The sequence below is a fragment of the Taudactylus pleione genome, unplaced genomic scaffold, assembly GCF_031769625.1.
Source record: "Taudactylus pleione unplaced genomic scaffold, aTauple2 ptg000539l, whole genome shotgun sequence".
Taxonomy (NCBI): Eukaryota; Metazoa; Chordata; class Amphibia; order Anura; family Myobatrachidae; genus Taudactylus; species Taudactylus pleione.
The window spans coordinates 3,926,307-3,952,199 of NW_028284941.1; the positions used below are offsets into that span (position 1 = coordinate 3,926,307).

Genomic DNA, 25,893 nt, shown 5'->3' on the forward strand with positions numbered 1-25,893 from the left:
GTACATAACATCGACCCACTTGCGAGCGGACAGCCGCTCGCGAGTGGGTCTGAATCAGGCCCAATGATCAGAGAGCAGTGACAGTACTTTGCATTTAAAACAAAGAAAAAGGAGAGAGCATAAAGCATTGCATTTAAAACCTTTATTAGAAAACTCAATAACATACACATATATGGTATAACAATAGAGAGAGAGAATAGTGATTTTTAGAATATGTCAGCAAAATGTTCTCTCAACTCCATGTGTGGCCACGCTATACAACAATTTATATTTAATACATACTTGCCGACCTTTTGGTTGCCTTTTCCAGGAGGAGGCAGCTAGGTCAACAATGTGGGGGTGGGGCTTGGCAGAGGTGGGTGGGTCAGGGGTGGGGCTTGGCTGAGGAAGGAAGGTCTGGGGGCATGATGCCACAACACATCAGCATAGCCCGCCCCCTGCTATGCAATGCTGAGATTACTGATGTTGTGGAGCATGGGGCAGAGCCACGATGACGCAATTTATTGAGCTTCCGGGAGGGTATTGCCACCAGAAATATATCTTGATTACTGGACAATTATATGATGTGCTGTCTCTAAATTGAGATCCAGATAGATGTTCCACATTTAGTTTATGTATCATGCAGTGAAAAGTGTGGAGAAGTGGACCTGATAAATAGAAACTGATTTGTTGCTATGGGCATTATCTCCAAAAGTCCACTTCTCCACTCATTACACCGCCTGATACATCAAATTAGTGTCAATCTGTATGATGACAGTTCAAGACACTTAGGGGTCAGTGTTAGGAGACAGAGTGAAAAGTGATAAGGAGCCAGCCAATCAGCTCCCAACTGTCATCTCACAGGCTGTGTTTGAAAAATTACATTTGGGAGCTGATTGGCTGGCACTTATCACAGACTTATTACTTTTCACTCTGTCTCCTAACACTGCTTAGTAACTAGACCCCTAATGTTTTTACCGCATTCCTGTGCTAAGATTATTACCCATATTTGGGCCACATTCTAATTCACCTACTATTAGTATTGTCACCGGGACAGTCATGTTTCTGTACCACTGCAGCAATTATATGGTTCTTGCATGATATATATTTTTTTAAATTGAGTATTTTTTATTGAAGATGTTTTCCAATTAAACAATACAATATAACAATAAAACAGCAAACAAAAAAAGCCCAATAATTATCACACATCAAAAGCGTAAAACATATTCATCGCGAATATATAGACCACCTAATAGAAATGTCACATTCACAAACTGCAGAGCATAAAGAAAAAAAAAACTACAGCATATACAAACATATTATAAAAGTATATGGAAAAGAGAATAATAGACAGTGCAGAATAGTATCAACATAATCTAATAGAGAATATACAATATATATTACGCTAGAGCTTTAACACTTAAATGCTAGGGCAGATAATGTAGAAACCTCCATTCCCAATATGCATTAAATAATCATATATACCAAGATCCAACCATAGTCTGACTCCCACTCAATAAACATAACATAAAATTTAGAGACTAGGTAAAGTATGCTGATCCGGCGGCAATTTAGCATATGTAGATGTAACCATATCTACCAAATCTGGTCAAACTTGGATTCAGCTTTACGAATAGTATATAAATACCGCTCATGAGATATTGTGGTATTAACTAGAGAAACCCACGCTTGAAACTCAGGACCCGTAGTAGCCATCCACGCTCTCGCTACACAAACTTTGGCCAAGGTACATAAATTAAGAATGTATTGTCTAGTGCACCAATCAAAAACATCCTCAGCCAAAGTACCAAGAGTACAAACTGCCGGAGTCAAAGCAGATTGGAGTATATTTGATGATGCAATCACTCCAATTACCTGGCCCCAGAAACTGTGCACCTTTGGGCAGGACCAAAAAGGGATGCCAAAAGGTCCCTTGGGAACACCCACATTTAGGACAAATATCATCAGCATGCCCCCCAAATTGAAGGAGACGTACAGGGATGAGGTAAGTCCTGTGTAGTATAAATAATTGAATTTGCTGGACTTTAATAGCTGCCATGGATTCTCTTGGACTACCAAGGGCTAGAGAACAGTATTCATCACACATTGGGCCTACCTCCTCTTCCCACTTTTGTATAAGACTTGGAAGCTCCATGGGAGGCCTGAATATGGGTTTAAAGTCGTCTAATGTTCACTGCTGTGGATTGTCCAGGCATAATTCCAGTCTGGTCTAGGTGGACTGTATTAGTTATTACTATGTTTAATCTTATACACAACATCTTTGCCAATATTTTGGCATCATTAGGTTAGGGATCAGTGATATAGGGCAATAAGAGTCTGGTAACCTAGAATCCTTCCCAGGCTTTGGCAGCATTATTATAAATGCTTCTGACATAGAGGGGGGGGGTAATATCTTCTTCAGTTCTTGCAAGATATTAATAGCGATATAGTGATTGATAATCAGGAAGTCAGATGAGGCAGCCATATTCAAGTAGACTCAGTCTAAGAAATAGTTTAAATAAACTATTTGAGCCAATGCCGCTACTAGTGTTCACTCTAGCTCCGGCGACAGGTAGGGCGCTGGAGCCAGAGAGGGCACCTTTGTTCGTTCCCGAAAAGGGGGCATGGCCATTGAAAAGTGTCTTTAAAACGCGTCCCCTTTTCGTCACTCTTGTGACAGACACGCCGGGCAGCCCCCAAGCTCTGCAGACAGGGAGAATAGATGCCGGGCGCTTGAGCCCGGCGTCTATTCTCCGGCGGTGACCGGATCACCGCAAATTTCTCCACCCGCAGGACACTGCGACCCATGGGTGAAAACGGCACCCGCAGGCTGTGAGGGCAGGGCGCTTTTTGGCCTCCTTCTGGAGGGCAGGGTGCTTTTTGCTCTCCAGAAGGAGGACAGAGCACCGTGTCCCGCTAAAACAGCCTAGCGGGAATGCTACACTACACCCTGAAGCTGCAGAGAAGTTCACAAATAAGTCACCAAACTTATATAAATCAAATATGCACAGAGAAATGAACAATCTCACTTGCGCTCCAGATATTTTCAACCTCCAATGTTGATGGTAGTAGATTTTTTTTCAAACCATCGACCATTTGTAAATAAACAAACAGGAAAATAAAAAAAAAATTCACAATAATATAAAAAATATAATCTAATGGTGCATACACACAGTCAGATTTGTCAGATGTGTCAGATGAACGATTGAACGATTTGAATGATCTGAACGAATTGATGAACGATTTGACCAACGATTTGAACAATGAACGATTTTTGACTGCATTAAAATGACTAAAATCGTCCAAAACTGACTGCAAACACATCAGATGTCAGATATCGTTATCTGACCATCGGGAACGCGCATCGTTCATCGTTCAAACATGTCATATGTCAGATTTTCCTTCAGATATGAACGATTTTTAAAATCGTTATCGTTCAGATCTGAAGAAAATTCTGACCGTGTGTATGCACGGTCAGATGTCACGGTCACATTCAAATGTTCCAAATGTGATGTTGAATGGAAAATAGGTGCACAATGAAGGATCCTCTCCAAGAATGTGCGCTTCCAAAAGTCCCAATAGATGGTATTTTCAAGAAGTTTCCAATCACCACCTGTGAAGGACAGGATATATAATGGATTCTCACATGTATGTTCACTACAGATAGGTTGGTGCAAAGCACTTAAAGGTTTCTTTGATCCCAATGGTTTAGACCATGTGGAGATTGGAATGGATCCAGTTTAGCTCCAGTGATATGGAATATCAAAGAAAAGAAGTATGATTGGTACTATATAATAAATATGTTTAATGAATAAAACAACAAAGGTAATAGGTAGCCGTACCATATGGATAGAATAAATACTGAAGGTGAAGCCCGGGTAAGTTCAGTATAACATATGTATGCAGGCACCCTAGACCAATGCTAAACACTCTATTCTACGCGTTTCGATGCACTGCGCTAAGGAGACTTTTTAATTGAGCACCACTCCAGGATTGCCTTCACTATCTGCATATAGCAGTCCAGGAGTGTATCATAAGGAGTGTTTGTTTACACCAACACTCTACTTGAAAAAGACGCCAAAGATAATAGCTAGAATCTGGTTGCTATGGGCAACATCTCCACTACTAAAAACCCACATTTTAGTAAGTATAACCCTTAGGGCCGAATTCAATTAGAAGCGAAAAGTCAGTTACTTTTTTGCCGATGGCTTTATTTTTGTTGGTTTCAACTTATCCCCGTATTCAATTCGTCCGACTTTTCGCCGGTGCGAAAAGTTTGCGCATTGTACCAAGCGGAAAAGTTTCGCCAATGGAGACCAGGTGGAAAAAAGTGCAGAATTGGGGTTTTGGATTGCAAAATTGAGGCAACCCCCTAAACCCTTTTTACACCCCCCTTGACATAAATTGCATAAAAAAAAACAAAGGACACCCCAAAAAAGCACTTTGAAAAAGTGGGCAAAAAAATTCAAAGTGCGGGTACAAATTAAAAAATTAGCGAAATAGCCTTTGGGGGAGTCTGCAAGTATGGGGGAGGTGTTTTTGGATTGCAGGTGTTTGCTGAAGGTGCGCTTTTGCCACTCTTTAATGCTTCACTTTAGCAACTTCTTATTTCCTCCCCCCCCACCAAAAAAAAATGCTAAATGCTATTCTTCACCCCTGTCCCAAAGATGCTAAATAGCGCCTATTGAGTCCATTCAAAGACCCAACGTAGCTTTAGCAGGGCTAATCGGGGGTACCCATAGTAAACCCCCATGTCAGAGCATCTTTTGGGGGGTGTCAGGCTGATTTCCCCAAAAACGACAGGACTTTTCACCTGTTTACGTTTCGCCGGTCCCGTTTTTGCCGATTTGGCATTGAATACAGGGATACGCGGGGGTGCGCGCGATAAGTTTTCACCGGCAAAACCTCAGATGACGGCGAAAAGCCCGGCAACGGACTTTTCACTCCAAATTGAATACGAGCCTTAGCGTGGTAGGTTGTCTCATTATAAAATGTTAGGCCTTACTGGGTTACCATATTCATCCTACTGTACACATAGTAAGAGCCTCATTTACTTACAAGTTCACCAAAACAAGTGATAAATTTCACTGTGTATACTAAATGATGCTCCAGCCAATCAGCTCCCAACTGTCAACTGTTAGAAAAATGACAGTTGGGAGCTGATTGGCTGGAGCACCATTTATCATATACAGTGAAATTTATCACTCGTTTTGGTGATAAAACTCGTTAGTAAATGGGGGACTGAGGAGCTCATTCAGACCCACTCGCTAGCAAGCGGGCGCTTGTTGCAGACTATGGGCCTGATTCAGAGCCGTTCGCTATTTGCGGTCGTTCGTTCAAAAACAAGGGGTGGCTATTCAAATGATCCGTTCGCAAATTGCAGTCTGTTCACACCTCTAAGTCTGAACGAGCGAGTAAAACATACGCTCGTTTATTTGTTAAAAACGCCCCCTGGCCGCTCGCACCATACGTCATGTCCGCTATTTATTAGATTAATCGAGTACATCGACCAGCGTTTGAACTGCTCGCTATTCTTGTGGTTGGTTTTTGCTACCACAATTTTGCGAACAGTTCTGGCTTAAAAAAACCCCAGTGACATGGTCAATGACGCTGCTGTTTTAAATATGCACACCCATAAAACGCCCGTTTTGACCTTTAAGCACGCCTGCGTTCTGATTTCCACTCCCCGTTTTCAAGCACCTTCCCCTGTTACCACCCACATACGCCTCATCCTGTCACTCAAATTATCAGGCATTCGCTATTTTGCGAGCACATGAATTTCGGCCACACTGACTGGTTCGCGCATGCGTATAACGATCCGTACGCATGCGCAGATGTGCGAACATCGCTCGGAACGAGCGTACTGCCGCTAGCGAGTGGCTCTGAATGAGGGCCTATGTTCACTAATGTGCGCATGCCTGTAGTTCACAGTGCACGTGCGCAAAATAGTACAAGCGATCAGAATGTTCTCGCTCACACTGCAAAGACAGCCCAGTGGATTGAGTGACAGGAGAGGCCGTTTGTGGGTGGTAACAGGGGCAGGCCAGTAGTAACGGGGGACTGGAGTTGCGGACGCAGGCGTGCCAGAGTGTTTTTCACGCCGTTTCTGGGGCGTGCATAATTAACAGGCAGCGTCATAGTACACGTCACCTGTTTTTTTTTTACACTGAAGCGCTCGCAGTGCTTGCGGTAGGGTACAGTCAACCTCAAGCATTGCAGTCAGATTTGATGGAACCCGATGTACTGATAGTTGGATATACTTCCTGGAGATGACGTACACAAGTGGGCGGCTAAAGACAGGCTGGTGGGTGTCTATAAACACAGAGTGATCGCTCGCCCAGACATAGTGGGCGTGCTTATGCCTTGCCATGGGAGCGGCTGCCTAGTCATCACTTGAGACGGCAAACATTTGAAAAAAAAAAGCATTTTCATCTAAAGAGCAGATTTTTTTTTTTTCAAAACCTACACATAGAGGTAAATTTACTAAGAATCGTGTCTGTCCGAGTGTTAAACACGCTGGGCATCACAGGGATAAGAGTGGGTTTGTTTAAAAGTAATTGTGTTTGACTGATGGTGTATGCAATCATGTTTGTAAGCAGGAGTGTATCTACCCGTTAGCCAGGATGGCATTCACCAGGATGGCATTTGCCAGGAGCGCCGGCCGAGGGTGCGCCACCCGGAGCTGCTACCCACAGGTAGGTGGTAGATATACACCTGTCTGACTGTACATTACTCCCTGATCCCACAGTGCATATACGGTGTTGACTTTTTAACATTGGTGGTGGCCGTGGCTTGTGGCGTTTAATTACAGTTATGCCGGCTGCTACACATCAAAGGTCAATCATTTATTGCAGAAGCCAGCCGTCCTTAGCTATCTGTCATAGTGTAGGACAGACGCTGGCACGCTGCTGCTCCCCTCACAGGCAGCCACCCAGAGTGACTCCACCCCCAGATGTCTGTGGAGGCTGCAGCTGTTACTGTAAAGCTAAAAGAGAATCAAAGTGGAGGAGATGGGGAGGGGGAACCTATTAATGTAATAGGGCTCAGAGCCGGTCGTCCTGGGGCCCCTACATCTAAATGGCCCACAATAACCAGATAACAGAGTACAGCATTTTGCTGCCTCCGGTCCTCCTGTATAAACTCGAAGTGTGCCTGTTTGCAGAAGTTTCACATACCGGCACTTCCATCTGCACTGTGCAGGATGTTTCTAATTGGACTGCACTGCAAACTGCAGGGAGCGGCGTGAATGCAGAGAGGGACAGCTGCATATCCATGTGACAGCCACAGCCACACTCTGGAGCCCTGCAGTGTCCCGCCGCCCGCGTGGATATTTCACCGCCAGAAGGTCTGCTCTTAATCCGGGTCGGTGCTCTGGGTGTCCGGAAAGCCAATCATACCGGCCACGGCGGCTTTCTCTACTGAGCCCTGGAGCGCATCCCTGCTGTTGGAGCCTTTCAGTCTCTGGGTCTTCCCACCCCCTTGAGTACCACAGGGGGTACTGGCTCCTGTGGAGTTGCCACTGGACAGAACTTCTCTCCCTCCTGTGCCTTCCTCATCTCCACTCCTTCTGTGCCTTCTACACCGTTCCGGATCCCTCTCCAGCTCTACCACTCAACTGGTCAGTAATACCGTCCCCGATGCATATTTCTCATGCCCCCACTCCAATTCCAACTAGGGTCCCCACAAGTTTGTTGCACAGGGGCCCCGGACAATCCTAGATCCGGCCCTGACGGGGTTGGTCTATTAATTTATTAGTGTAGTGGGGATGAACCATATAATGTAATAGGGAGAGCACTGAGCTATTAATTTTATTATTATTTTGTGGGTTAGCAATTTATTATTGTGAGGGTTAATAATTTATGTAATGGGGTGGGGGCTGGGCTATTAATTTTTTGATGTGGTGCGGTAAATCATTTAATAGTGGGTGGGAACTATTCATTTAATGATGAGGGATATTTAATATAACAGTGGCATCTTGGCAATGTCTATTAATTTAAGGTCGGGTGAAGGGTTATTTATTAAATAATGCTAATTATAGTAGTGTTCCCTCTAGCTCCGGTGGCAGGCAGGGCGCCGGAGCTAGAGAGGGCAATCTTGTGCGCGTGCGCGCCCGAAAAGGGGGCGTGGTTATGAAAAGGGGGCGTGTCTATAAGACGCATCCCCTTTTCGTCATACTTGGGGGCGTGCCCGGCGCTTACGGACATGCCGGGCAGCCCCCAAGCGCTGCAGAAAGGGAGAATAGATGCTGGGCGCATGCGCCCGGCGTCTATTCTCCGGCGGTGACCGGGTCACCGCATGTTTGTCCACCCGCAGGACACTGCGACCCATGGGTGAAAACGGCACCCGCAGGCTGTGAGGGCAGGGCGCTTTTTGCCCTCCTCCTCCAGAAGGAGGGCAGGGCGCCGCGTCCCGCTAAAACAGCCTAGCGGGAACGCTATTATAGGCTTTATGGGATGAAACGTTTATTTACTTAATGGGGGTGGGTAAATGGGATTAAGGGGGTCATTCAGACCCACTCGCGAGCGGCAGTCCGCTCGCTAGTGAGTCGATGGTCCCCACTGCGCATGCGCACGACGGAGGGAGCTCCGTCGTGCGCATGCGCGAGACCCGGCGAGCGAAGGACTTTCCATCACTCAGGGTCTCGCACCAAAGGGGGCGTGCTGTCGATGTTGATTGACAGCACGCCCCCTTTGGTGGGCATTCCGGGGGCGTGCCTGCCAGATGGAGGTGTTCCTATGGGAACGCCTACCATCTGAAGCCGGCCCCACTGACACCACTAGTGATGTCAGTGGGAGTGATTTTGGCTCTGATAGAGCCAAAATCACTCCTGGCCTTGCGGTTGAGAAACCCGACCACAGGGTTTCTCTCGCAAGTCCGATGGTCGCGATGGTCAAGACCATCGCGACCATGTTGTTGACGCTCGTATATGCTGTGGGTGGTGACCCACAGCTATACGAGCGTCCAGGAGGACGCTCCATTTTAATGGAGGTGGGCCCTGATTCAGAGCGAGCGCTCTGGTCAGAGCGTCCGGCTCTGAATCAGGGCCTATGAGTGATAATGTTGATCCCAGAATGGAAGATGTGAAATGACTGAGCAGTGAGTGCTGCACACCGTGATCGCACGCGCCGACGGGACTCCGAGCTGACTGTCCCAAGTCCTGCACTGTGTGTAACTTCCAGTATCCTCACACAATGGGATATAGGGCCTGATTCAGACCCACTCGCGAGCGGCTGTCCGCTCGCAAGTGGGTCGATGTTCTGCACTGAGCATGCGCACGACGGAGGGAGCTCCGTCGTGCGCATGCGCCAGACGCGACGAGCGAAGGATTTTCCTTCGCTCGTAGTGTCTCTTCAAAGGGGGCGTGCTGTCGATGTTGACTGACAGCACGCCCCCTTTGGTGGGCGTGCCGGGGGCGTGCCTCCCTGACGGGGGCATTCCCACGGGAACGCCTCCCGTCAGAAGCCGGCCCACTGACATCACTAGTGATGTCAGTGGGAGTGATTTTGGCTCTGATAGAGCCAAAATCACTCCGAGCCTTGTGGTTGAAAAACTCAACCACAGGCTTTTGTACGCAGTTTCGATGGTCTCGACCATCGCGGCCATCAAACTGCATGCTCGTATAGGCTGTGGGTGGTGACCCACAGCTATACGAGCGTCCAGGAGGACGCTCCATAGTTATGGAGGACGGCCCTCATTCAGAGCGTGCGCTCTGCTCAGAGCGTACGGCTCTGAATGAGGGCCATAGTTTAAATCCCGTCAGTCAAGATGCTGGCGCCGGAATTCTGACACCAATCAGAATTCCGGCGCCAGCATCCCAACCGCCATCATCTCGACGGTGTTAGGGTAAGGCCCATTATGAAGCTTTTATATAAAAAAAACAGAGATATATACAGAGATATATACATTCAAATGAGATCATTAGTATCATTTCCCTGCATTGGTTGTAAAGCACAATGATCCCTATGGCTATATGCGTTTTCTGAAAAATATCAGTATGTTTTCATCAACAAGTAAGGCCCGTATTCAATTGTCGGCGAAAAGTCCGAATCCACGAAAAAGTATCGCGGATGATGTCATTTCGCCAGGCGGAAAAGTATCGCCGTATTTAATTGCAAACACTTTTCGCGTACGCAGAAAGTCAATGCAATGTAATAGGCGAAAAAGATTCACCTATGAATAGCAGGCGGAAAAAAGTGCAGAAATGCGGTTTTGGGGTGCAAAGGTGCGGAAACCACTCAGCACAATTGGAACAGCCCCCCTAAAGGATAACTGGGTAAAAATAAATAAAAATAAAAAGTAACACGCTAAAAAATTACTTTGAAAATGGGGGCGAAAAAAATACATAGTGGGGCTACACACATAAAAAGTAGCAAAATATACTTTTGGGGGTCTGCAAGTATGGGGGAGGTGTTTTTTTTTAGTGCAGGTGCTTGCTGACGGTGCGTTTTTGGCATCACTTAAAACTTCACTTTTGCGAACTTAAACCACGCTTGCACCCATTTTCATGTACCCCTAATTTAACAGGACTACTTATTTTCACAAAAAAAAACTGCTTAATGCTATTCTTCACAACTTGTGCAAAAGACGCTATATAGAGGCAATTGAAAGCACTTAAGTACCCCAAATAGCTCAAGGGGGGCTAATCGGCGACATCTATACTGATCCCCAATGTTAGTGCATCTTTTGGGCGGTGTTAGGCTGATTTCCCCATTTTTGACAGCACTTTTCGACTGTTTGAATATCGCCGGGACGCGTTTTCGCATCCTTTGGTATTGAATCCGGCAAATAGCGGGGAGGGGCCTGATAAGTTTCTGCGGCCAAAACACGCGATGTAGGCGAAAAGTGCAGCAGGCGGAAAAGTATCGCGGGTGCGAAACTAATTAAATACAGGCCTAAATCTTACTAACTGCTTTGGGGATCATTTACATTTGGTTGTAAATCAATTATATGACACGCCCCTCAGATGTAGCAGTACACGCCCACTTTACCGCCGCGCTCATAGGTGTTGCTTTCACAATCTCTCTGAAATGCTTTTTCAAAAGTAGGCAAGTATGCTTGGATATTGCATACAGTCCTCGTAACACCGTACAGCACATTTGGCTTCTGTTTAATTTTTGAGAAATCTAGGCCCTGTGCACAGCACCATAAAGACTATTTTGTACCGTGCCTTGCCCATTTTTACTTTGTCAGGGAAGCCCTCTTATACCACTTTCAGACAGAAAATGGCAAAATACTCTGATTTTATCCGGCATTTGCGTACCGGGATGTTTTGCCATTTCCTGGCTGTACCCCCCTTCAGACAGAAGAGCAAATTACCGGGTTAAACATTTCAACCTGGTAATTTGCTGATTTACACGGGTATTTATTCTGTCTGAAAGGTTCAACCCGGGTCTAAATTCCCGTGTCTCCGACCCTGGTAAATTCCTGGGTTGAAGTCCCAGGTATTTAGACCCGGCATGACCCCTTCAGTCAGAAGAAATACCCGTGTAAGGCCCGTATTCAATTTGAGGCGAAAAGTCCAGACTTTTCGCCTGCTGGACTTTTCGCCTCCGCCTGTTTTCCAGGTGGAAAAGTATTGCACCATACTTGCCAACTCTCCCTCATTGTCAGGGAGACTCCCTGAAATAGCATCAATCTCCCTGTCTCCCTGAAGATGCTAGCAATCTCCCTGATTACACCTTACCCCCCTTATGAAGATGTCATATATAAAAATAAACAGATATATTTACATTTAAATAGGATAATTAGTATTGGTTATTGGTTATAATCCCTGTATTGGTTATAAGGGACAATGGGCCTGTTTCAGACCCACTCGCAAGCGGCTGTCCGCTCGCAAGTGGGTCGATGGTGTGCACTGCACATGCGCACGACGGCGGGAGCTCCGTCCTACGCATGCGCCAGACGCGACGAGCGAAGGACTTTCCTTCGCTCGTTGTGTCTGATCAAAGGGGGCGTGCTGTCGATGTTGATTGACAGCACGCCCCCTTTGGTGGGCGTGCCGGGGGCGTGCCTCCCAGACGGGGAGCCTAACCATCCCGGGGGGTGCCTAACCCTAAGTCCCCCCCGGGTGCCCTAAACCTAACCCTCCCCCCCCGTGGCTGTTCGCTCGCGGCGCCCGGCATCCCGATCGAAGGGTCCAGTCTCCCAGCGTCAGGAAAATGACAGACGTCTAGATATAGACGCCTGTCATTTAACCCACGCCGGGATAAAGCAATCGGGAAGCCGGCTGTCGCGTTTAAGACAGCCGGTTTCCCGATTACATCCCCACTATGGGTACCCCCGTTTTTGCCTGCAGAAGAAAGTCGGCTTTTTAAATAGATGCGGCAGGTGGTTATTTTTCCCGACATTGAGGAAGTGATGCAGAAGAGTGCTGGTTTTCATTTTTAAAAGTGGTCCCATCAAATTTGGGGTACATGAAAATGGGGGTAAGCATATTTTTAAGACCCTATAGGTAATTTTTTTAATTCTTCAAAAATACACCTGCCGCTACTCTGCGCAATGAAAAAAACACCTGCCACATACTTGGGGACCCCACTAGAATTAATTTCGTTAGTTTGACAATTTTTTTTTTTTTTACTTTTTTACTTTTCACTCCAAAATTATGAATAATTTTTTTCAGGTGTCCCGATTTTTTTTTGTGGCACATTTCGTTTTAAGGGGGCATTCACAAGGGTGCAGGCTTTTTTTTTTAAGCCTGCACCCCTAAACCCCAAATCTGCACTTTTTTTCACCTGCTATATGCAATTGAAAAATTATCCCTGTTTTTTTAAATGACCTTTCACCCCATTTACAGAAAAAAAACGGGTATTTTAGGGAAATATGCCTGGGACCCCCCTAAAGATGTCCAGACATGGGGGATCACTATGGGTACCCCCATTTTGGCCTGCTGAAGGAAGTCAGGGTTTGTAATAGCCGCAAGGTGCAATTTTGCGGCTATGAAGAAGTGGTAAAGAATAGCACTTAGATTATTTTTTGGGGGAAAATAACTATTCCTATCAAATTTGGGGTACATGAAAATGGGGGGTAAGCATTTTTTTTAAGTCCCTAAAGTTATTTTTACATATCTGCAAATTTGCACCTGCCGCTTGTCCCCGCAATAAAGAAAACACCTACCGCATACATGGGGACCCGACCTGAATTAATTTAGATAGTTTGGCACTTTGGCCCTGATTCAGAGCCGCTCGTAAGCAGCCGCTCGTTCGTTCTGACCGATGTTCGCACATCTGCGCATGCGTACGGATTTTAATACGCATGCGCGAACCAGTCAGTGCGGCCGAAAATCGTTTGTTCGCTATATAGCGAATGCCTGCTATTTTGAGTGACAGAAGGAGGCGTATGTGGGTGGTAACGGGATGGTGCTTGAAAACGGGGGTGTGGAATTAGATCGCAGGCGTGCTTAAAGGTCAAAACGGGCGTTTCAAGGGAGTGCATAATTAATACAGCAGCGTCATTGACCACGTCACTTGGTTTTTTTTTACTCCGAACTGCTCGCAAAATAGCAATTGAAAAAAACAGCCACAAGAATAGCGAGCAGTTCATACGCTGTTCGATGTACTCGATTAATCTAATAAATAGCGGACATGACGTATGGTGCGAGCGGCAACGGGGCATATTTTACAAAATTACAACCGCAAGTTTTGCGCGCTCGTTCAGACTTAGAGGCGTGAACAGACCGCAATTAGCGAACGGTTCATTTGAATAGCCACCCCTTGTTTTAGAACGAACGACCGCAAATAGCGAGCGCTCTGAATGAGGGCCTTTGTTCTCCCTTTTTTCTTTTTACCCCCACAATTAAACATAATTTTTTTTGGGTGTCCCGAATATTGTTTAACTTTTTTTGACACAGTTTACCTTTAGGGGACTGTCTTAAGGCTGCACGAGGGTTCCCGCAATGTTGTACCCCAAAACCGCAATTCTGCACTTTTTTCCACCTGCTATTCATAGGCAAAACTTTTTCGCCTATTACATTGCATTGCCTAGGCGAAAAGTCTTCTAAATTGAATACAGAGGAAACTCAAAACAGGCGAAAATGACATCATCGGTGAAAAAGTATCGCGGAAACTGACTTTTCGCCTCACATTGAATACGGCCCTAAATCAGCAAATTACTGGGTTGAAGTGTTTAACCCGGTAATTTTTTTTTCTGTCTGAAAGGGGTATGAGTAAAACACACAAGCGAGTGCAGAGAGAAATGTATGGAACATGTATGTAGCAGGTCTCTGAACACTGGCATGCATCTCTCTAATTTAATAAGAATATTTTCTAGTTGGTGGTTACTGTACTAAACACTTGCCTAATCTTTTTGACTTCCTTCTGTGCTTTTCATTGATGTCTTTATATTATCAGGCTATTTGGTGTGGACTAATTTTCAGCAGGGCCGGATTAAAGGCAGGGCGACAGGGGCGGTCGTCCCGGGACCCCCACACATAGGGGGGCCCCACACACTGTCCCCGATCCCCGGCCGCTTCTACTAACATTTAACTGTTCCCTGCTGCTATCCGCGGCAGCTGCTGTAAAAATGTCAAATCTCGCGAGACTGTGGCTACTCTCAGCCCAGGCTACCTACCCTGAAGTGCGTGCGGGGCATAGCAGCTGAGTCGGGCACTCAAGGAACCATTTCCCCGGGCGGCGGGACGTGGAGTTGAGGGCTGAAGGAAAGGTAGCCCGCTGTCCCACCACCGCACACATTATTATCATTAATGTATTATATGAGCGTATATATATATATATATACACATACATACACAGTATATATATATATATACCTACACACACATTTATATTGTGTATGTATATATATATATATGTAATATACACACACATACACAGTATAAATGTATGGGTATGTACACACATACTGTCTGTATATATAATATATATATATATGTGTACATATATATATATTATATATACACACATACACAGTATAAATGTGTGTGTATAGATATATAGATATATATATATACGCACATACATTTATACTGTGTGTAGTATGTGTGTGGTCATATATCTATATACACATGTATACTGTGTGTGTGTGTGTGTATATATATTATATATATATAATATATATATATACATATATTTTTATTTTTTTTACACAGAAATATATATATATATATATATATATATATATATATATATCACAATGCTGGTTGATACATTATACTTTTTTATAACATCACCCATATAATCACTTTGATTTTATTGATTGGGGCCCCCACAGACCTTGATCCGGCCCTGATTCTCAGTGAGAAAGAATTGATGGATTTAGATAGTCATTTTGAATAAACCCCATAGTAAGGCCATGGTTCTTCTTATCTAAGCATAAGCAAGATTCCTGATTATTCCTGCTAACATGTAATTCTTGCCGGCAAGTGCATTATTATTTAACCCTTATCCAAACATGAATAACTAGTGATTAATCTATTATTTTATTAGTGAATTAAATGAATGTTTAACCTTTTTGTAATGATCACTTCTCTATACCAGAACAATAGTAGATGATGTGGTATTTTTCATTCGCTCAACACAGTTCTAGCTACAAGAAAAACTAGTATCTACTATCTAGCACCGCAAGGATTGCTGACGATTGATTGCTCTCGCCCTGCACAGGAAGTGCGCTCTGCAGCAGCTGTAGTTTATTACTCCCCGCAGCCTATGGCGAGTACGACGCGCAGAACTACATTTCCCAGAAGCGCTTGCCGTGTGGAGTGCCGCAGACGCGTTATCAATAGTGTGCCTCGGTATAAAATAGTTGAGCACATGATTTTAAGATATAGCGATCCGGGTACAAGGGATATAGTGAGTGTTTCTGCTGGTGGTGCTGGGGCTAGCAGCAGTGAAGAGCTGTATGTATGTACCAGTGCTGGCTAGACTGGGTCTGGAGTGCTGTTGGCTATAGAGATTCGTTCCCGGTCTGTCACAGACTCTGACGAGTTCTGCAGCAGCAGACGTATAAGAGGAAGTGCTATATAAATAATCTTCTATGGGGAGCAGCAGGTTGGGTGTGTGCAGTATACACAACAATTCATTAGAGCTGTTCTCATTCTGGGGGCTTTGTCTTCTATCCTGGCCAGTATTTTGGACATTGTTCTTAAGGTTACCTGGGTCAGATGAGCCCTGTGTTATGCCAGAGCCTGATGGGCCACATGCATTTTATATCATTTGTCTTTATATATACATATACACATGAAGTTAATTGGGTAATAGGCTCCCTTTTTCCTGATGGCATTGGTTCAAGTTCATGTCCTTCTGGTGTCTGTAATTTAAAGCATATTTCTGCAACTCTAAACATTCAATTCAGTGCAATGTTGAATAGCTGCGTAAGGGAGCTCCCGCGGCAATGCAATTCAATGCGCTGTGTGCCTTGTCGGGAAGCAGGTAAGTCTGAGAATGCCGGTTATCGCGACTTAACCTGGGTGTTTAGACGCGGTAACCGGCATTCTCCAACTAAAGTGCCGGGGCGTTCGGCTGTTAGCGCCGCGCTAAGCCAGTAAACAGCTGCGCGCCCAGCTCTTTTGTCTGATTTCTCCTCGCATCCCCAGGGGGGTGCGAGAAGAAATCCTTTAGCCACCCAAACAGCGTGGTGTATTGAGTAGCTGCAGGAGCTCCCTCCTGCGACTATTCTACAACGCACTGAATTGAATCCCCCCCCCAATGTTTTTATCTTCTTAAAGCTGGATATTTTAGCAATATTTTATGAGGCAATGTTATTTATTTATTTTTTGCTACCAGACGCAACACTGCTATGCTCTCTGCATTGGATGCAATGTTATCCAGTTGTACTGTTCACAGGCAATGAAAACAAACTATCGTAAGACAGCCATTGAACAGAGGCGACATGTGGCCAGTGCAAGGTGACCATTCATTGGCTAGTGCACATTCACAGTGACCCCAAGAGATTGCACATGCAAAGGAGGTCAGCTGCAGACAGTGCTTCCTAGTGTTCATCTAATCAGAAACATCAGTGGTTGCTAATAACTGTCAGTTTTCAATTGCTATCCCTAAAAAAATCCCAATCCACATACATAGAAACATGAATAAAAAGCACATGGGGCTGCCAGTTAGATTAAGCTGTTTCTAGTAAAAGTTGCAGAAAGACATGTACAAGCCAATACGAGTTATAGGCATGATTCAGAATTGTACGCTATTCTGATGTTTACGGAGTTTAGCGATCATCTTTAAACCGAGCATGCGTCAAGGAGCCATTACCGTAGTTGCTCGCATCGATTCTTTATTCGCAGTGTGATTGACAGTTGGAGCATTTGGGGGAGGTAATGGGGAGTTTTGGGGGCCTGTCTCACCCTGTGACTGTACACAAAGAATGTGGCTCTGGCATCTCAATTGCCATGGTCATTCTGCGCGACAATAGACTCACTCAGGACTGCAACAATGGAATGATCTGCGAGCGATGTTGCGTCTGTGTACGCAGATGCTGCTGCAGTTTATGCAGATGCTTGGATTTGCAAAGCTGCAGGTGGGCGTCTCAGTACATCTCCCAGCGGCTGCGACATTTTAAATATTTTTGCATAGCAGTTGTGTACAAATTTGCAGCTGCGATGGCATAAGCGTACATCTCTGAATCACGGCCTATGTGCATGCTCGGTACGGCGCTGCGGACTTCTTGTGGCACCATATATATAAAGTTTATTATTAATAATAACAATCCCTTTGAACACTCAGATTTTATGGTCACTGAAATAGGACACTCCTGGGTGACGTGATTGTGTATTTGTAGCAATGGCCGGCTTACCTCTGTGCATGACTTCATAATATTATGCTATTGTGCAGTAACTACTTACCTGGCTAATGTTTTTTCCAAAAAAATGGTCAAAAATTGTCTGTTTTTTATGATTGAATTAGGACAAGAACATCTATTTATAGCCAACAGGATTTAATTTAAAATATATATACAGTATATTTTTTAAACACAATTTACCATAAAAATAGCAATATTTATGTTATACTGTGCATGAACCTGTGCTTTACACACTTTTAAACTATATAACCATGCCTTATTCTGCAGTCCTGTATTGATATTCTTGATTGCTATAGGATTGTTCTAATCAATAGGACACGAAATTAGGAACCACATAAAATCTTTTTTTTTTTTTTGTGTGGAATATCTGTGTTTTTCAGTATATCGGTGAATGCAGAACACTGGTGCTACAGAGGTTCTCCATGTTTATATGTCTCCGGCAGCTGCTCCTCCCTGCAGCCACCGGGTACACACTGGGTGGGCAGCGCTGGAATATACTGGCGGATGGTCCTCCCTGCTGCTGCCGGATCTGTAAACCCAGATTCAAAATCACTTTGATTTAATTTGACCCCAAACACACTCCTTACTACAGCCTGGGATGCCTATAAATTTGTTGTCCATGGGGCTATTATTAAATATGCTTCCAATCAGAAAAGACACTGAGGGGTATATTTATCAAAGTTCTTTTTTACTTTCGTTTTGATGTTCGATTTAGCTCACCACAAATCAAAACGAAAGTTCAAATCCCACATTTACTAGAATTCGATTTTAGAAGCCTTTTCTAAGTCGAATTTGATTTGGTTCGACTATGAACAGTGATTTGCTGTTTGTTTTTACATGTTCATGTACAAATCGAACAGCAAATTCCACTTCAAAACGAACTTCAAAGCCCCAAATGAATAGCACTGCTTCATGCTTTCATTTTCAGCATGAGCAGTTCGTTGTGACACAGATACATGCATACATCAGTGAGATTCATGCATGTATCTTACTGTAAATAGCTTTTTAAGTGTTTTTTTTATTTAAAAACAAAAAACGTGGGGTCCCCCCCTAAATACACAACCAGCCCCGGACTTTGCATAGCCAGTGCTGGTTGTGTAAGTACAGGGAAAAAATTGCGTATGGGTATCCCTGTACTTAGTACAACCAGCACCAGGCTCAGATCCTGTCCTGGTTCTGAAATTACAGGGGAAAAAATGCGAAGGGTTCCCCTGTAATTCCCACAACCAGCACCGGACTTTTCTAGCGGGGATGTAAAAATGTCACAGCCAGGGAAACCCTATCACTGGGTTCCCCAGCCAAAACATTACTTCTGACCGCTAGTCAGCCCAGGCCAGGGATCCCTGGGGAGTAAAATACCCAATAAAGGGGTTCCCCTCTCTAGGCCTAGGCTGATAGCCCGGGACTATCCCGCCACCCCTGGGCGGTGGGTGGCGGATTGATAGTGTAAGTGTAGTGTTAAAAAAGATGTGTAAACATTGTTTTACACATCCCGCCACCCCTGGGCGGTGGGTGGCGGATTGATAGTGTAAGTGTAGTGTTAAAAAAGATGTGTAAACATTGTTTTTACAGTAGAACTGCAGGTCCCAGCAAGCCTCCCACGCATGCTGGTACTTGGAGAACCACAAGTACCAGCAAGCGGGCATTAAGGGCCCGTTTGGTACCTGTAGTTCACCTGTAAAGAAATGTTTAAATAAACACAATACACACGCACACACCGTGATAGTATAGCTGTAATCCATACATACACACTTAGTGTTCACTCTGGCGGCAGGCAGGGCGCCGGAGCCAGAGAGGGCAACCTTATGCGCGCGCGCCCGCAAAGGGGGCGTGGTCATGGAAAGGGGGCGTGTCTATAAGACGCATCCCCTTTTCGTCATACTTGGGGGCGTGCCCGGCGCTTACGGACATGCCGGGCAGCCCCCAAGCGCTGCAGAAAGGGAGAATAGATGCCGTATCTGAGCATTCGTTGGCTGAGAGAGGTCAGCCCCCGCCTATCTCAGCCAAAGAACGGCTCCCTGACTAGCGGTCAGGAGTAATGTTTCGGCTGGGGAACCTGGTGATAGGGTTTCCCTGGCTGTGACATTACACCCCCGCTATAAAGGGTCCGGTGCTGGTTGTGGGAATTACAGGGGAACCCTATGCATTTTCTCCCCTGCAATTCTATTCTCCGGCGGTGACCGGGACACCGCATGTTTCTCCACCCGCGGGACACTGCGTCCTGTGGGTGAGGACGGCACCCGCAGGCTGTGAGGGCAGGGCGCTTTTTGCCCTCCAGAAGGAGGGCAGGGCGCCGCGCCCTGCTAAAACAGCCTAGCGGGAACGCTACACACTCACTCATACTCACCTACATTACCTGGACTGGTGGTCCACTTCTCCCTGTAAGCATCCTAGGTCTTTGTAACATAAAAAAACGAGAAATGCGACCCATTAACTAGGTAACAACCACGATGGTTGTTACCTCCCGAATGAAGCCCTCAGACGCGGCTTCTCCCTTTTTGTAGAGCCGTATCTGAGCATTCATTGGCTGAGAGAGGTCAGCCCCCGCCTATCTCAGCCAAAGAACAGCTCCCTGACTAGCGGTCAGGAGTAATGTTTCGGCTGGGGAACCTGGTGATAGGGTTTCCCTGGCTGTGACATTACACCCCCGCTATAAAGGGTCCGGTGCTGGTTATGGGAATTACAGGGGAACCCTATGCATTTTCTCCCCTGCAATTCAAGAACCAGGACCGGATCTGAGCCTGTACTTACACAACCAGGACTGGCTATGCAAAGTCCGGGGCTGGTTGTGTATTTAGGGGGGGACCCCACTTTAAAAAAAAATAAAAAAAAATTAACACTTAACAAGCTTTTTACAGTAAGATACATGCATGCATCTCACTTATGTATGTATGTATCTGTGTCAATCCGACCTGCTTATGCTAAAATCGAAAGCATAAAGCAGGTCTATACATTTGAGGATTTGAAGTTTGATTTTGTGTTTGATTTCAAATAGAATACAAGTAAATAAGGGATTTGTGTGTTTTTGTTTGTAAAAGTACCAATGTTTTTCCAATGTTCGATTTTTGAGTGGGTTTGGAGTGAAATTCGTTTTTATGTTTGATTTAACATTCGATTTTGCCTTTAGTAAATCTCCAAATGCAAAATCAAATGAAAATCACACTAAAATCAAAATCAAACAATAGTAAACATAGTGTTCACTCTAGGTCCGACGGGAGGCAGGGCGCCAGACCCAGAGTTAGGGCACTAACTAAGGTGCGCGCCCGAAAAGGGGGCGTGCCCGGTACTAACGGACATGCCGGGCAGCCCCCAAGCGCTGCGGTCACTGTGAATGGATGCCGGGTGCATGCGCCCGGCGTCCATTCACCGGCGGTGACCGCTGCGCTGCCGTTTTGACCATCCGCGGGACACAGCAATCCGCGGGTGGAGGCAGAACCCACAGGCTGTCTCAGCGGGCTGCCGCACTATAGGGTAAGGCGTGTTCTGCCCTTCAGAAATAGGGCAGGGCGCGTTCTGCACTTCAGAAATCAGACAGGGCGTGGCGCCCCGCTAAAACAGCCTAGCGGGAACACTAGTAAATATCCCCCTGAAAGTATTACTTAGCTCTCTACTCAATTTCAGGATCTGGAACAAACCCACAAAAAAACTAATTCAACCTCCTTTTACAAACTTATTTAAAAATCCAGAGAGAAGCTGCAAACTCTCCTGGGGGAGAAGACAGAAAGGGCCCTATGCTGGCTCAACCAAATATTTATGAGATGAGTAATAAACCCGATACTCTTCTGGCAGCTCAGCTTAAGGAAAAATTGCAGTTGCTGCCTTATATTTCAATCCTGCTTCCTCCATTCTGACTAATGGCTTATGTTTATCTGTGTTTAGTTTGAGAGAGAAATGGGACTAGACAGGGATACAAGTTGACTCCTTTCCTCTACACTCAGAGTCAAACCATTCTTGGCCTGCGTTCGCGTACATTCTCGTATAAGGGGTATTCTACTCCAGTAATACACAGTACAAAATCTAGTTATTTGCAGATGATGTGCTTTTGACTCTGTGTTCCCCTTAAATTTCCCTCCCTAATCTCATTTTCAAACTCGATACCTATGGTAGTTACTTGGATTACAGAGTCAATAGTACCAAAACAGAAACTTTTGTTAACCATATGCCACCTCACATTCAGAATCTCTTGGAACTGAACTTTTATTTCCTGATGCGACGGTTAGAGATCTGCTGCTTATGGGCAGGGTTATTTTTGAGGCGGAATGGTCCGGAACGCCGTTGCTGAAGCTCTTTTCAAAAATGACTTTGGAATGCCGTTCCGGAACCCGCCTGCTAGCAATGCATTTGCACTCTGGGAATCCATCCAGTGACAGTCATGTCATGAAGAGACACTAACAGCCATGGCGGACTGGCAACCAATCAGGAGCGGCCACTCCTGATTATATGAATATGGTGGCTGGTGCCATATTCAAAATGCTGTGGCTGTTAGTATCTCTTCATGTCATGATTGTCACTGAATGAATACCCACCCTGCGACTTTAACCAGCTTTGGGCTGGAGCCAATCCCTCTCCTTCCACATTATATTCATAGTCCTGTGCTCTCCCCTAGTCCCAGCATTCCCTGCACTGTGCACCCCCCCCCAGTTCTGCATTTCCTGTCATGTGCCCCCCCCCCAGGTCCAGCTTTCCCTGCCCTTTCTGCCCCAGGTCCAGAATTCCCTGCCCTGTAACCCCCAGTTCCATCCTTCCCTTCCCTGTGCACCCCCAATCCAGCATTTCCTGCCATGTGCGCCCCAGATCCAGCCTTCCGTGCCCTGTATCCCCCAGTCTAGCGTTTCCTGTCATGTGCCCACCCCAGTGCAGCATTCCCTGCCCTGTGTCCCCCAGTCCATCGTTCCCTGCCCTGTACCCCCTAGTCCAGAATTCCCTGACCTGTAACTCCCCTAGTGTTCAGGTTCTCCACGTCGCTTCTGATCATCGGCCAGCAGGACTCCATCGCCTTCAAAGGGGGTGGCAGGAAGAGGAAAAGTGGTTTGTGAAGGGCACAGGGGAAAAGTGGTTAATGGGGGCACAAGGTAAAAGGTGGGTGGTGGGGGATTATATGGGAGACCAGTAAAGGTTGCAACTGGAGGGTCACAGGACAGGGAAAAATGGGCCGCAGGGATGGTAGGGCTAGACTAAAGTGCAAGACAGGGTGAGCTGAGCGTATTTGGGGCACAGGGATGTCTAGACATGGTTGGGGCGGCACAATGCAGGGAATGCTGGATCCTATTGGAAGGCACAGGGCAGGCAAGGCTGAATGTGAAGGGGCACAGGGCAGGGAATGCTGGACTAGGGGGGCACATGGCAGGGAATTCTGGACTAGGTGGGGGCACAGGCCAGGGAAGGCTGGGACTTGGGGAGCCCACATGACTATGAATTAAATATGGAAGGAAAGGAGGAGGATTGTCGCGGACTGGGCAGCCATCCATTACACCGTAATGACAGCATTTTGAATATGGAGCGGCCGTGAGCCAATTGCAGATTGGCAGCCAATCAGGAGCGGCCACTCCTGATTGGCTGCTAGGACTGCGAGCTGTACTTGGCACACGGCCGGCACTATATTCGATATGCTGCGTTAGCTGTTAGTGTCTCTTAATTCCATTAGTGCTGATGGATGGATTCCCGGCGCGTGATTGCAGAGCTAGCACGTGGGTTCCGGAACGCCGTTCCTGATGACTTCCTTTATGAAAAGAGCTTCAGGAACGGTGTTTCCTAACGTTCGGCTCTGAAATAACCCTGCTTGTAGTGAACAGGAGTTGAAATCGAAGGGCGGCCCGGCAAATAGAAATTGCTGCGGGCGGCCGATTCCGCCCCAGGGCACAGTGCGCTCTGTGTGACGGCCACACCGCCCTCTCGTCTCATCTGCTCCAGCCCTCCACCATGTACTGTATTCTTCCAAGTTCGTGCCCCAATTGATCACTCCTTTCCCTTAGTATAGATGTGTCCTCATGCACCTAGCCTCAATACACCATGCAGCACGAGATGCATGAGCCACCTGGAGCTGTAGCATAGTGACTTTGTCTTTACATTTGCCTCATATTCGCATCACAGTGGCAGCAAAACACCTCTTATTGTGTACCAGAGACGTCGGTCTCATTAAGCCGTTTTGTTGGATAACATTTTGACTAACATGCACATTTAACCGAAAAAGATGCTCAGCACAAGCCCAGCTGCACGGGACCTGGCGTGCCGAGAAGGGTTGTTTGGCGTCACTGCTGCAATAGTGTATGAGGACAGACCTGTATGTAAGCTATCACAGGTTCCGTATGTTTTGTCGACATTCATTATTAGACCCCATAATGCATACTTGCCGACTATCTGGCTGTCCCTTCCGGGAGACAGCCAGATCGGCATGACTGGGGGGGCGTGGCCAGCAAACGGGGCGGGTTTGGCCAGACGACGAGTTTGCGGGCGGGGCGGGGGCGGAGCCACGCAATCACGTCATTTTAGCCCCGCCCCTACTACACACTGCCGATATTACAGGAAGTGTGAAGCAGGGGGCGGGGCCAAAATAACGTGATTCCACGTGAATCGCATAAACCGCCCCCCCCCTTTCCTTGCTGCAGGCATTTTACATGTAAATGCGGGAGGATAGGAGAGGCAGCTGGGAGGCTTGCCTGCCTTCCCGGGAGGTCGGGAGCAGCACTCGATTTTCGTGAGGCTCCCGACCAAATCGGGAAGGTAGGCAAGTATGCCATGATGTTGATAGTTACAAAATGTTGATATCTTCAGAATGTTGACGGGTTTATAATGTTGACACGCAATTTTTAGCCTAACTTTAAAATTTCTATTGTCAACATTTCATATGTTCACATTTTGGGTATCAACATTTTAATCATATTGAGGTAGATAATAGTATGCTGCGCTGTGTATATATAAGCAGCTCAGTGTAGTTCGATTTAGACAAGGTAATAGGATGAGCGCTCAGTCATTCTATTACCCTATTTTAATCCTATGACTCAACATTATGACAGCAGACATGCGGGTATTGGCCTTGTGAATGTTGTTACAGTGTTTGGCGGCATAATGACTACATACCTATGTCACTAATGTTAGCCAACCAGCTTACTGCAGCCTCCAACCAGTATTGGTCTTTACTGACAGGTGTGAGGTGATCATTAGTAACTGGGCTATAAATGATTGTAAAGGAATATTAATAATACAAATACTAATGTATAAAGAAAAATGGCTCCAAAGCCATAACACATCACGGTTGTTTGCCAAAACCAGAACCTGCAGATGGTTTATAATCAAAACCAAAACATGGGGCTCTGCACACATTTATAATTATAATTTATAGTATTTACCAATAGAATTATTCTGATCATTCATGTGTTACATATGTGTGTTACATGTATTACATGCATACATATATAGGGATTACCCAATGGAAAATATTGCTCTTACTGAGTGTTTTTTGTACAAATTTACAGCTACATGAGAAATAATCTATAGGGGGGAATTGAATTAACTACGTTAACCCGTTTAGGCTAAATGCAACTTAACGCTGCTGGCCACAGGCTTTTTTTCTTCCTCCACTAGGGGGCACAGGGATGACAATGGGTATAGCCTGGAGAGGAGAATCTAGGCACCAAATAGTTAATAAAATGACCCACAAGCCCAGGCTCCTCTATATTCCGCCCCCAGCCAGAGGCAATCCAGTTGTAGTTTGATGCCGGCTAGGAGCGGCACCTTGTCAGGGGGGCTGCTTTTTAGTGGCCTTCCATTAGATTTATTTTATTTTTACTTCTTTACTGATCAAGCGGTGCAGGGCGTCCTATAGGACGCCGTCACCGTGTGCTCCACCAAGTCAGCGCCGGTGCCGCAGTACTGGCGACTGGGTCAGTGACTTTGGCCGCGGACTCCACAGGACGGAGCCGCATGCCACAGTCGGCGGCTCACAGGTAAGGGCGGCTCCCTGCTAGCAGGGAGCTGCACACCCACGGCAGTCACTGCGGTGCAGGAGACCACCGCTGGTGTTGGTTGTCAGGGCAATGGTTGTCTCCACTGGAACACCGCTTAATAGCGGTGCTGGCCGATACCCTGGGGTCCATACCAGACGGGGAAGCAGGGCTCCTCCTGTTAGTCCCTTCCCCAGCCCTGGGTGTGATTTCT

General features: G+C 46.1%; 1 protein-coding gene across 1 annotated transcript in view; it reads left to right on the forward strand.

Annotated features, from left to right (window-relative positions):
- Positions 1 to 1,741: 1,741 nt before the first annotated feature.
- Positions 1,742 to 25,893, forward strand: part of LOC148500940 (protein kinase C delta type-like) — a 33,420-nt gene continuing 9,268 nt past the window's right edge. Inside the window, exon 1 of the mRNA XM_088451162.1 lies at positions 1,742 to 1,984. Coding sequence (XP_088307288.1) covers positions 1,742 to 1,984 — 243 coding nt within the window. The remainder of the gene's footprint in view (positions 1,985 to 25,893) is intronic.